The sequence below is a fragment of the Eurosta solidaginis genome, chromosome 4 (genome assembly GCF_040869045.1).
Source record: "Eurosta solidaginis isolate ZX-2024a chromosome 4, ASM4086904v1, whole genome shotgun sequence".
In the NCBI taxonomy this organism is placed as follows: Eukaryota; Metazoa; Arthropoda; class Insecta; order Diptera; family Tephritidae; genus Eurosta; species Eurosta solidaginis.
Window position 1 is genome coordinate 39,840,444 of NC_090322.1, and position 13,126 is coordinate 39,853,569.

The 13,126-nt window shown below is 40.2% G+C and overlaps 1 protein-coding gene across 2 annotated transcripts; it reads left to right on the forward strand.

Annotated features, from left to right (window-relative positions):
• Positions 1 to 2,473: 2,473 nt before the first annotated feature.
• LOC137249623 (solute carrier family 12 member 8) lies at positions 2,474 to 9,958 on the forward strand. Of its 2 annotated transcripts, XR_010952459.1 has the most exons (8): positions 2,474 to 3,082; positions 3,149 to 3,696; positions 3,756 to 3,957; positions 4,950 to 5,184; positions 5,248 to 5,862; positions 5,934 to 6,112; positions 6,580 to 7,666; positions 8,435 to 9,956. XR_010952459.1 is itself a non-coding variant. In XM_067781286.1 (7 exons), the coding sequence occupies exons 1-7, from the start codon at positions 2,844 to 2,846 to the stop codon at positions 6,737 to 6,739; spliced, it is 2,178 nt and encodes a 725-aa protein (XP_067637387.1). In that variant the 5' UTR covers positions 2,474 to 2,843; the 3' UTR covers positions 6,740 to 9,958. The 2 variants fall into 2 exon arrangements, 1 of the variants encoding a protein (XP_067637387.1); XM_067781286.1 differs by having other exon boundaries at positions 6,580 to 9,958.
• The last annotated feature ends 3,168 nt before the right edge of the window (positions 9,959 to 13,126 follow it).

Here is a 13,126-nt window from a genome sequence, read left to right on the forward strand (position 1 = left end):
AGGACCACCACCTTTGTGACTACATAAACCCTGTTTCAATCTTTTACGTCTCTGCACAGAACCCTAATTGACCGTTTTCAACCGAAACAAAAATGGCAACCCAGATTTTCCCGTTATGCTTACTTAAGCGAGTGCCTGTCAGAAAGAAGTCAACACACTTGTACTTGTACACTATGCGTTTGCGGACCACCATCAGCCGATCATTGCTCGTTTTTTAACGACCGTGATCACGACACGATGACGATCGAACAGAGTTGCCGAAAGTAAAATATTGCAAACAAATAACTGATAATAAAATTTTACTATGCCAACTCTGATAAAATACAACCGCGCACTGGTACCTGCTGTCATCGAGCAAAGAGTCAGCGCATATACGCCTTGGCAACCACGCTACTGTTGGCAGCCATAATTTCGAAATAGTAAAAAACTTCGTTTATTTGGGAACCAGCATCAACAATAGCAACAACATCAGCACTGAAATCCAGCGAAGAATCAATCTTGCCAATACATGCTACTTTGGACTAGGTATGCAATTGAAAAGTAAAGTCCTCTCTCGGCGAAAGCAAATCATACTGTACAAGTCACTTATCGTACCCGTCCTGCTATATGGGGCAGAAGCATGGACCATGAAAACAGCAGATGAAGCGGCTTTGGGAGTGTTCGAGAGAAAAGTTCTTCGAAAAATTTATGGACCTCTACGCGTTGGCGATGGCGAGTACCGAAGAAGATTTAATGATGAGCTGTACGAGCTTTACGCAGACATCAACATAGTCCAGCGAATTAAAATGCAGCGGCTGCGCTGGCTAGGCCATGTTATGCGAATGAAAGATGATGCTCTGGCCAAGAAAGTGTTTCTATCGGAACCCGCCTATGGAAACAGAGGTAGAGGGCGGTCCCCACTCCGTTGGAAGGACCAGGTGGAAAACGATTTAAACTCCCTTGGTGTGACCAATTGGCGCCGGTTGGCGGAGCGAAGGAGCGACTGGCGCCCTTGTTGGATGGCCATAACCGTTTAGACGGTTAAGCGCCAATTAAGTAAGTAGTTAAGCACTGGTTTTATGTATACATACCATAGTATGTATAGATAAATATTAGTTTCTTTATTCACGCAAATGCTATATAACATAAGAATATTCGTAGTATAAAATATAAAAGTTTTATTGCCCCCCTTAATTTACTTTCATTTTAAATTAAATTCACTTCGATAATTCTTTCCGACACAATTCCTCTTTAGTACTTTGGCATATGCTCCTCTGTGGGTGCCCATGGAGTACTACAATGAAAGTACTTTGGAAAGTAATCTCACGTATGTACTCTATGGCGTACTCACAAACAAAGCGAGTGTGGGATCACCTACTCCTCTCCTAGGACATCACAATTTTAATTGGAGCACATTCTTTGTATGAATACAGATTAGTTTTGGAACACTCCTATACTGCTGAAGGAGTATTCCTTACACTATTTATAGAGTACTCGCGTTTTTTGAAGGGAAGATAACACACTTAGTTATCATTCACAATAGCCATCATCCGGTGGCAAAATCCTGAGCCAGGTAAATAATTTTGCATGTAAATGCTACAACAACGATTTGAGCCAGATAAATCCAGATAGAAGTCTGGTTCAATTTGTGAGCCAGATAGTTTGTTAATTACTTCGGTAATAGTCTAGGTGAGGGGTCGACTGCTAATACGCGTCAAAAAATATCGGGAGAAGTGTCAAAAGACGCGTATTAATCCGAAGACGGAAAAGAAAAATTTTGTCTCTGTCCGGAGATATTTGCAGTTGAAGTTGGTTGTTGTTGTTTTAGTACCCCCAAACAAATTTGTGCATCACCATGGCGGTAGCCACGGTTATACCACACACCCGGACTTGGCATGGCGTAGCCCAGGGTTATTTTGTATAAGCGCGGCCGAAGGCCGCCAACGCAGAAAGGTGTTCTGCGCGAAAATACTATGGATCCCACCCCCGGTTTCGGAGGTACCCGCGGGTCTTTTTTCGGTTTTTCGTTAATATCTTTTGAACGAGTTAAAATTTTTATTTTCCGCCTTCGGATTATCAATGCTGATGTCAAGACGCGTCGTTTGACACCTCTCTCGATATTTTTGGTAGGGTATTAGCAGTCGACCCCACAACTAGACTATTACCATTACTTCTTTTTAGGTTGGCAACGTGGCCTTTAATATACCTACTTTTCCAAAAATAGATGTCGCTGCTTAGCCTTTCGCCGTGTGAGTTAGATGAAAAACAGCGACATCTGCCTATAACATTTCACGTGCGCGAAAATTTCACGACATCTTCTTCTCAAGTCTCTCAATGATCCAGAGCATTCCCGTGAGAATTGAGCGTGAGCCGAAAGACGGCAAATGTTTTATATCCTCTCGTACATATTTCGTTGCACTATGCAGTTGGCTGAGCAATTCCACAACTCAACTAATTTCGCCTTTTCAAAGCGCAAAGTTTGGTAACGCTTGGTTAAATTAACATCAGTTTGACAGCTGGTTATCACACACACACATACAAATGCCAAATAAATAAAAGTAAATGCATTTTTTTTTCTAAAACAAAATTTTTCTTGGCAACAAAAATCGGGAGAAAAATCACACCTACAAGACTAACATATAAAATCATAAAATAAAGGCAAACAATAACAAAATTAAATTCAGTAAACATTAAAAACGGTAAAGAAGCAGCCAGCTGGTATGCAAGCTGCTTATGGCATGCAAAGCTAATTGCCTGCGTGGAACTCCATAAGCAGAGATAAACAAAAAAAAGCTAAAAAAGTATAATATAGGGCGCATTGTGTTAGTAACCTCATTAACGACGAATCATCATCACAAATAACAATGAGTAATAGCGGCGGCGGGGGAATACGTGCTAACGGCGGCGAACGTCGTCAAGTCGATTGGAATCGCTTTGGATTGGATGATGATGGACCAGGCGATGTGGTCATAGCAAATTTTCGACAAAGAGGTAACTCCGGAGGTTTTGTAGATTTAGGTAATGAGTACACATATGCGGCGGGTGGTCATCAAGCATCCGGGCGTAATGAAATATTCGCTGATGAACAAGGTGATAAGCCTTGGTAAATAATAAAAAACAACACATCTGATAACAATCAAACATGGAATCATCCATTAATTTATTACAGGTGGCGTTCAAATTTCTTCATATCACAACCAGTGCTATTTGGCACATGGGATGGCGTATTCACCTCCTGCCTTATCAATGTCTTTGGCGTAATTGTTTTCTTACGTTCTGGTTGGATTGTAGCTCAAGCGGGTATACTATATGGCGTAGGTATTGTACTCTGCACGGTAGCCATTGCGTTGGTATCCGTACTCTCAGCGGTTGGCATCTGTGAACGTTGCCGCGTAGAAAGTGGTGGTGTTTACTTTCTTATAGCGCATACACTTGGCTCGCGCTTTGGTGGCTCGCTTGGCTTACTCTATTGCTTTGGACAAGCAGTAGGTTGTGCTTTAAATGTTATGGGTTTTGGTGAGAGCATGGCTGGTTTAGTAGGGCTCGCAGGCAACAAGTGGGCTATACGTGGTTTTGCTACAGCTGCAGTGCTGCTGCTTGGTTGTATTAATGTGGCAGGCGTTAAATGGGTCATCAAACTGCAATTTATTTTGCTTATGATCATCTTAGTATCGGCGTTAGATTTTATGGTGGGGAGTTTTGTTGGCAGTGATCCTGGTAAGTTTGAGCGTGCAATATTTGATTCGGAAAAAAATTTATTTTTTAAAACTATATAGCTAGCGGTTTTGATGGTTGGGACAGCAGCAATTTTTGGGATAATCTGCTGCCGAAGTATACGGATGGTTATGATTTCTTCGCTGTGTTTGGCGTATTCTTTCCAACAGTTACTGGTGTGCTTTCAGGCATAAATATGAGCGGGGACTTGCGCGCTCCATCAACAGATATACCAAATGGCACATTGGCAGCATTTGTGACATCGTAAGTAGATTATTTACTGAACAAAAATTTTTTTAGAGGAATTCAGGCAACACGCTACATCATACACTGTATCCAATAGTATTTTTTCATGAAACCTAGCGAATACCGGGGCCCAGTGCGGCAGCCGCCTACTAGGTGGGCTAAAAATTATGTTCCTGTATCTAAAGCACAAATTCCATGAAAATATACTTCCCAAAAGCGTGCAGTTGGTCTTCTGCTTCTTGTAGCGATAAAGAAAATACCCGAATATTTTGAGGACTATTATCGATGATTGTCCTTTGGCTGATATTGATCGGGTTCGTTCCGTAAGTAAGCACCGTTGAGGTTCTAGCTCGACCATCGCGGAAATGATTCCATATGAACACGTCGTGTTACGAAATCCTTCTAAGGCCGGTTCTTTGTCATTATCGACGAAACCAATACCACTAAATACGATTGTTTGTTAGGTGGGGCGAAGCATTGCTACAACAACAACAACATTGTTTTCCTCTGGATTGTTTCTTGCGTTGTAATCTGGGCTTGCTGATTATAGGTTTCAGCTATATTGATGCGAATTCATGAACAGGATTCATTTCACTAGCCCGACCTTCTCGGGAACGATTTGGTATGACCACATGAAGCCTTCTATGCCATCACGCCCTCCCACCCCCTTTATCTATCAGGAGTTCGTGGTCGCCAGAGCCTCGGCTGTTAATGAAACAGGATCCACCACGGGTAGGTGAGGTTGATAATGGGGTTGCAGAAGCTATATATTGCGCTGGCAACCCCTTGAGAGGGTTGCGCTACACAACCCCTTGAATCAATTTGGTATTTTAGTCGCCTCCTACGACAGGCATACCTACCGCGGGTATATTCTAAGCCACATAACCCGCTGGGGCGAGATATTACCTCTCTTGAATCCTGCTGCATTAAGTGCTGTGAAATGGATGATGGAGAGATGTTTAAATTTTCCCGAGAAATTTCGTCGTGTAAGCATTTTCCTTTTTTTTCAGCACCTTCCTCTACTTAGTGTTCCTGTTGTTTCTAGGCGCTACCTGTACGCGACCTACGCTACTAAAGGATTACATGATATCTGTGAAAGTATCAGCTGTACCATTTCTTCTGCTCGCAGGTATATATGTATCCAGCATGTCCTCGTGCTTGGGCGCTATGTATGGCACACCACGCGTTTTACAAAGTATTGCCAATGAGAATGTAATTCCAGGACTTGATTTGCTTGGCAAAGGTGTAAGTAATTCAAAGAACTATTTCTAGATAATATCAACTAATTTTCTCCAATTACATATACAGCGCGGTCCGAACAAGGTACCACTCTACGCCATGGGCGTTGTAGCGGTCGTAACGGTCTCATTCATCATTGTGGGTGATATAAATTTTCTCGCGCCAATCGTCACTATGCCTTTTTTGCTAACTTATGCTTCTATCGATTATTGCTACTTTGCTTTGGCTCAAACATTCGATATACAAGAACAGCGTGAGGAACGTTTTCGCATACAAGCGTCCAGTCCATCATATGAGACGCGTCGTTATGGAACTACACAAGATAGCAATGATTTGGATTTGCTATTCCCAGATCGTGTACGTCATAAAAACTTGAAACAAACTCCACAAAACTCACCACATCATGTGCCTTCAAATAACATAACATCTCTTGCTGCGGCGGCAGCTGCTACTCATGAGACTGAACGTAATCACATACAATTGCAACATAATGGCAATGATGCAAATGGTTTCTCAGCAACTTTTCGCGATGGTCATAATAGCACAAATGCGCAGGAAAATGGCGCAGGAGAACAGGTTGCAAATGCAGATGAAGAACCAATAGCGCCTATACGTTTACCAATACATTCAAAGACGAAGAATTGGTATTCAGCGTTTTGTAATCGTTGGGCGTCACTATTGGGAGTAAGTAAACTTCAGTAGATGTTATTGTAAATTAAACTAAAAGATAAAATTATTTATTCTTTTCATTACAGTCATTTGTGAAGCTCGCCATGATGTTATTTGTGAACTGGTATTACGCGCTTACTTGCTATGTAGTTGTGTTTATTGTGTGGTTTTATGTTGGCACAGCCAATCCAGCTGTGAAGCCTGGCTTAACGGCGGAATTCAATTTCTTCGCGTGGCTTAAGAGTGTCATATTCAGATGTTTTGGGTAAGTGTGATACTATGTAGACCAAATCTATTCTTTCTGCCGCTGGGTATATTTGAAATTCTATAACTCTTCGATGGTTGAAGCATCTATTTTTTTATGAATCTTTTTCATTGTTGAAGCAGTACTTTGCTCGTCGCAGTACCAAGTATCTAGATCAATTATAAGTTACTTTTTAATCAATCGCACGAATTATTTTCATAATTGGAGCGCAAGCAATAAGCGAGTGAAAATAAGCGTAGGCTCTTAAATGGAGTCTCCTAAGAATCGATATATGCTATTGTTGCTGATATAGGCTACTCCAATGTTTTAAGGGGCTTAGAGTATTTCGGCGGCAGGGTTGGCAATCCAAAATTGCGAATGAAAAATTTATAGAGTCAACAGTCAGTGGGTCACAAAATCATTCCCCAGACAATCGGGCTTGTCCTTAAATTCCACCTAATTAACAACTTGTTCCTTTCCTCTTCCAGCAAACGTCTGCACGAATACGAGCAAGTTGTCGTGACACCCACCTGTCCTGGGGTCGACTTTTCGCCTACACAAATGAATGAAGAAAATGAAGACTTTTCACAACGGAGTCGCTATCATCACTCTGCTGTGGTGGAGGGCCATCTTATTGATGACGTTTAAAGTCTTGAGAGAGCAAAAAAAGCAATGCAGCGTACAATAATTTTTCCCCCACACACTAAAACACTAAAACCCTCCAAAATGGTAACAACAATTGGACTTAAGTGAAAACCGAAAATGTATTTTTGAAGCAATATTTTCAAGAAAAGGATTTAAGAGCACTGACACAGCAAACACATTCCTGCAAGTAGAAAAGCAAGAAAAATAATAAAACGATATAAAAAGAAAAAATCACATCCACACGGATTCTTTCCTCAGCTCAAATAACCAGAATTCGACACGCAACGCAGTAAGCGCACTACTCCTAAATGCATTTAGATATCAAGACACAGTTTTAGTTGCATCTGAAGTCTATCTTCAAATTTGTTAAGAAAGATGCATCTACACTGTCGGCCACGTGCGATTTGCCCCTGTTTTTGGGAGCGCTTGACCGATTTGGATATTTGTTGTTTCGTTCGTTATGATTCAGGGTGATGAAAAAGGGAATAATACAAAAATTAATTTTCAAAATACAAAATTAGAAACTTTGAGTGGACACGGTATGGACAAATATAGGAGAAATGACGGATAACGTAGAATTCGAGTGCTTTATCGGCGCAATTATTTGTGCAAGTATCTACTATTTTGTGTAAAGATTCCATATATTTAAAGGTGGTAGAGGGAGTTGATAGAGTAAGAGTGAATGGTTTTCGGAACGGGATAGAGAAATATAGATTTAGGGATGGATAAGAATAACAAGAGATAAATAGAAAATACTTCAACCTTTAGAAGACACTGGAATAGAGAGTGAAGAAGGGAAACGAGGCTGACTTTTCAAATGTATGTAAAACAACTTTCGGACGGAACTAAGTCTGGCGAGTACGTTGGTTTCCGGATAAATGCGGCATGCTGTCTCCATTTAAGAGGGCAGAGAAGTGTTCCCTGCACAATGTAAGTACTCTCTCGATATCGGTTACAAAACCGACGTTTTCGTTTTTACATGAGTTTGCTCCGAACTTAAAACCATCCGTCTGCCGCGGAATTTTTTTGGTAAAATTTGCTGCGTTATTATTGGTGGCTAGCAGCCATCCTTTCTGCCTATGTTTTTCTTTTCTTCCTGCAAAGGTAACTCGGTTTCCTTTTCAGCTCGCGGTAGCGTTCACACACTCTTTTTGTTGCGTTCGTTTTCAACGTAGCACTGTAGGCAGCGTCTTTTTATTTTGTTTGCAACACGGCATTCTTTATCGTACCAGTTTTTCCCTAGACGCCGGTAATCAGTTTATTACTCGGCAGCGGTACGAAGTGCTTTAGAGATAAGCTCCCATTCCTTCTGCTTACCATCGCATTGACTTGTGCTCTCAGAGAGCAGGTGTGAGTGGGCGACGAGTTAGTGATCACAACTTGGTCGATCTGGTTGCATTTCATTTCATTTTATTCCATTTATTTATTACGGCAAAAAAGCCTAATTCATAAATTAAATTAGATTACAATTTACTATCTTATTGCTAAGGTTTTACAATATTCGTAAAGCTTTGCTTTAAAAGCTACGATTTCATTACAACTTTTTATATCTATAGGCAGTTCATTGAAACTTTTTAGACCTTTATAAAAAATATTTTGCTGATCTATTTCAGTTCTGAATAAAGGCAGTTTGAAATTATGTTTATTCCTTGTAATAATGTTATGTGTTTGCTTAACTAATACTACGTTTTTACTTAGATATTCAGGTACATTTTCAGGATATACCTCGTGCTGGATAAGACCATGTTTCGTATATAGTGTGGTGAGTTATGCGTGACCGATAGGGTAGTTGCACTACATTAAGAAGTTAATAATTTGTATTGCATCTTTCGGCTTATCCATACGTAATATCTTCACTTACTTACTCACAAGTGCACTGTGTTGTTGCTGATGGAAAGCTTATGCGTAAGGCTTATGTTTTTGCTGAATGATATACTCTTCGAAACCATTTATATTTAATTATGCAAAAAGGCAATATTTATTTCCTTAAGTTAAAGTAGCAGTGCAGCTTTTTTATGTGTTTTTTTATCACTTGAAGATAACGTGTTTTTATGAGAAGTAAACAACAACGGTGTTTTGTTTTTAGTAGTAATTGATGTTTGTGATTAGCGGATTAGCATAACTGTTGAAATTAAATATGTATTTTTCCTTTGTGTTGCCCTTAATGGTCTAAGCATAACTTATTGCATATAATAGGAAGCATATGTGATACTGAGATAATAAGTAATGCATTAAAAAGTTAAAACGTGCTAAATTGAAGCTGAAAAAGAGTATAATTTGTATAATCAAAATGCAGGATATAACTTACTTACAAAAAAAGTGTAATATAACGTAAATATTATTTATTAACTTAGCTGGGTTGTCTTGTTAAGCACTTCTTTTTTGAACTCTTGCATTTTTATGTAAAAGAAAGCGAAAAGTGGTTCCTTTTTGGTTTAATTTTTTACATTAAGAATCTAAAAGTAAATAGAAGTTACCCAATATAACATTTTGAATTTTGCGCACGCCTGTACATTAGGATAACTCTCATTTAATAGCACCCTTCATAGTCCTTCATTCATAGCGGCACGAATTTCGATACGATACTTTAACATATCGATACCGATGCTTTATACTCTACACTTTTATGACTACCCTTCAAAACACACGAGTACTCCATAAATATTGTAAGGAATACTCCTTTAGGAGTATAGGAGTGTTCCAAAACTAATCTGTATTCATACAAAAAATGTGCTCCAATTAACATTGCGATGTCCTAGGAGAGGAGTAGGTGATCCCACTCTCGCTTTGTTTGTCAGTACTCCATAGAGTACATACGTGAGAGTACTTTCCAAAGTACTTTCACTGTAGTATTCCAAGGAGCACCCACAGAGGATCATATGTTAAAGTACTAAAGAGGAATTTTGTCGGAAAGAATTATCGAAGTGAATTTAATTTAAAATGTAAGTAAATGAAGAGGGGCAATACAACTTTTATATTTTATACTACGAATATTCTTATGTTATTTAGCATTTGCGTGAATAAAGAAACTAATATTTATCTATACATACTATGGTATGTATACATAAAACCAGTGCGCGGTTGCATTTTATCATAGTTGCCATAGTAAAATTTTATTATCAGTTATTTGCATGCAATATTTTACTTTTGGCAACTCTGTTCGTTCGTCATCGTGTCGTGATCACGGTCGTTAAAAAACGAGCAATGATCGGCTGATGATGGTCCGCAAACGCATTGCAAAGGAGTATTGTTAGAGTACTCCAACATGGAACACGTAATCCAACAATTTTTGCAGGGTAGGAGTGCCCCAAAACTAATCTGTATTCATACAAAAAATGTGCTCCAATTAACATTGCGATGTCCTAGGAGAGGAGTAGGTGATCCCACACTCGCTTTGTTTGTGAGTATTCCATGGAGTACATAGGTGAGAGTACTTTCCAAAGTACTGCCACTGTAGTACTCCATGGAGCACCCACAGAGGATCATATCCGGAACAGTACTCTAAACTGCTCTCAAAACATTACTCCTTGGAAAACTAGCAAAAGAGTACTCGTTAAACTACCCACGATGGATTCTTAAGAAAGTACTCTCAAAGCATTACTCCTTGGAGTAGCTATGGAAGAGTAATTTTAAAACCATCGCTAAAGAAGAAGCCACCCAAACTAAAACATAAAATTTATAAAAAAATCACATTAGTTTCTTTATTCACGCAAATGCTAAATAACATAAGAATATTCGTAGTATAAAATATGAAAGTTGTATTACCCCTCTTCATTTACATGTATGTAAATAAAGTAATTTGTATGCTTCAATTTAAAATTAACATGAGAAATTCCGAAGATGGCGAAAAATGATTGCCTTCTGGTACTATGCTAGGAGAACTGTCCAATTCCATAACCTCGGATCCTGCGGCATAATTTGGATTTTCAATATGGAGCGTCGCATTTTCTCATTTTTCCAATCTACGCGCAAACTTTTCCCTCTCCATTTTCAAAACAAGAGAAATGATCGGCTGATGTTGGTCCGCAAACGCATTGCAAAGGAGTATTGTTAGAGTACTCCAACATGAAAAAAAAGGAACACTTACTTAATTGGCGCTTAACCTTCTAAACGGTTATGGCCGTCCAACAAGGCGCGCCAGTCGCTCCTTCGCTCCGCCAACCGGCGCCAATTGGTCACACCAAGGGAGTTTAAATCGTTTTCCACCTGGTCCTTTCAACGGAGTGGGGGCCGCCCTCTACCTCTGCTTCCATAGGCGGGTTCCGATAGAAACACTTTCTTAGCCGGAGCATCATCATTCATTCGCATAACATGGCCTAGCCAGCGCAGCCGCTGCGTTTTAATTCGCTGGACTATGTTGATGTCTGCGTATAGCTCGTACAGCTCATCATTAAATCTTCTTCGGTACTCGCCATCGCCAACGCGTAGAGGTCCATAAATCTTTGGAAGAACTTTTCTCTCGAACACTCCCAAAGCCGCTTCATCTGCTGTTGTCATGGCCCATGCTTCTGCCCCATATAGCAGGACGGGTACAATAAGTGACTTGTAGAGTATGGTTTTCGTTCGCCGAGAGAGGACTTTACTTTTCAATTGACTACCTAGTCCAAAGTAGCATTTATTGGCAAGATTGATTATTCTCTGGATTTCAGTGCTGATATTGTTGCTAGTGTTGATGCTGGTTCCCAAATAAACGAAGTCTTACTATTTTGAAATTATGGCTGCCAACAGTAGCGGAAAACGAAGTAAATCTACGTCGATTGGTGTTTTATTTGTCATGCTAGGTCCATGCATTGATGAGATATAAGCTTTCAAAGTTGACACCTACGACTTCTTATACCCGGGTACAGGTGTAGCCAGTAGCTTTTTTTCTCGTTTTTTATCATTTTTTGAAGGAAAAAAATTTTTATTTATTATTTTCTTTATAAAATATTATTTTATTGATTATTTCTTATAACTAAATATGCAAACAAATTTAAATTATTCAATTGTCTTCATTATTTTCACAAATATTACATGTAAATGTATTTGAAGAATGCTGTATGCATATTGGGCGCTGACATATTCTGCACATGTTACGCGTTCGTTGTTGTTGTTGTTGTAGCGATTAGGTTACTCCCCGAAGGCTTTGGGGAGTGTTATCGGTGTGATGGTCCTTTGTCGGATACAGATCCGATACGCTCCGGTAACACAGCACCATTAAGGTGCTGGCCCGACCATCTCGGGAACGATTTATATGGCCACATTGAACCTTCAGGCCATCCCTCCCTCCCCACCCCCAAGTTCCATGAGGAGCGTGGGGTCGCCAGAGCCTCGTCTGTTAGTGAAACGGGATTCGCCGCTCGAAGGTGAGGTTGACAATTGGGTTGGAGAAGCTATATATTGCGCTACACAACCCCTTGAATCCCCGTTCGTCTTCTGTGTTGGTCATGGATGTAGCAGAGAAAACAGCTTCCAACCTGCTGTTTCTTTGGTTTTGCACCAGCATCTGCAGACATTGATGGCCTATTGTCAGCACTTTCTTGCAAGGCCGTTCTTATGAAACTCGATACTGCAATTTTTGTGTTGAAGTTCCGCATCACTTGCTGATTCACCGACCGCTCTTCAATTATGGGCATAGACAGTTCCTTGGCGAGCTGGCGAAGAAATCTCTTACGCTTCGCATTGGCGCATCTGATGTTGGGATTATTCTCATAATATATGATGTACGCTGCCAATGCCGTCAAATCAATCACATTGAAGAATAGGGACAACGGCCAACGCTTTGTCATCCTTTGGCAAGTATATTCTCCAAGCAATTGGTCCATCACGTCCACTCCTCCTTTTGTCTTGTTATAAAACTCGATCATTTCTGGTTTGCCGCTTTCGTCAATGTGATCATCGTTATGCATTGATGATAGTAATATAACTGCCTTGTTTTTTCTCGGCACATAGGAGCAAATGGATATGTTGGGCCTAAAACCGAATGTACTTGACCTCTCTGCACGATCTTTGTGTGCCAACATCTCCTTTGGTATGTAGGGCTTATTTTTCCGCAGAGTTCCAACTGCCGTCAAATTCATGGATGACAAGCTTTCCAGTAGATTTAGGGATGTAAAAAAATTGTCCATCGTTATATTTCGGCCGGTTCCATGAAAGCGGCTTACTAAATCCTTGACCACGCGTTCACCCTGGTTAGTTTCCCGTCCCGTAGGTGCTTGGCCAGTATATATTTGTCCATGCAGTGGATATGCGTTTTTGGCATCACATACCCACCACACTTTGATGCCATATTTTGCCGGTTTCGATTGGATGTATTGCGTGAAACGGGTGCGGCCACGATATGGAAAGAGCTGCTCGTCTACCGTTTGATATTCACTTGGCTTATATGACTGCTCAAAGTTGTAGTTCATC

What these genes read in the sequence shown, in the direction of transcription:
- LOC137249623 (XM_067781286.1), top strand. Translation starts at nt 2,844, where the DNA reads ATGAGTAATAGCGGCGGCGGGGGAATACGTGCTAACGGCGGCGAACGT. An exon ending in TTTTGTTGGCAGTGATCCTG is followed by an intron (nt 3,697 to 3,755) that starts GTAAGTTTGAGC and finishes AAAACTATATAG; the next exon opens with CTAGCGGTTTTGATGGTTGG. An exon ending in TTGATTTGCTTGGCAAAGGT is followed by an intron (nt 5,185 to 5,247) that starts GTAAGTAATTCA and finishes TTACATATACAG; the next exon opens with CGCGGTCCGAACAAGGTACC.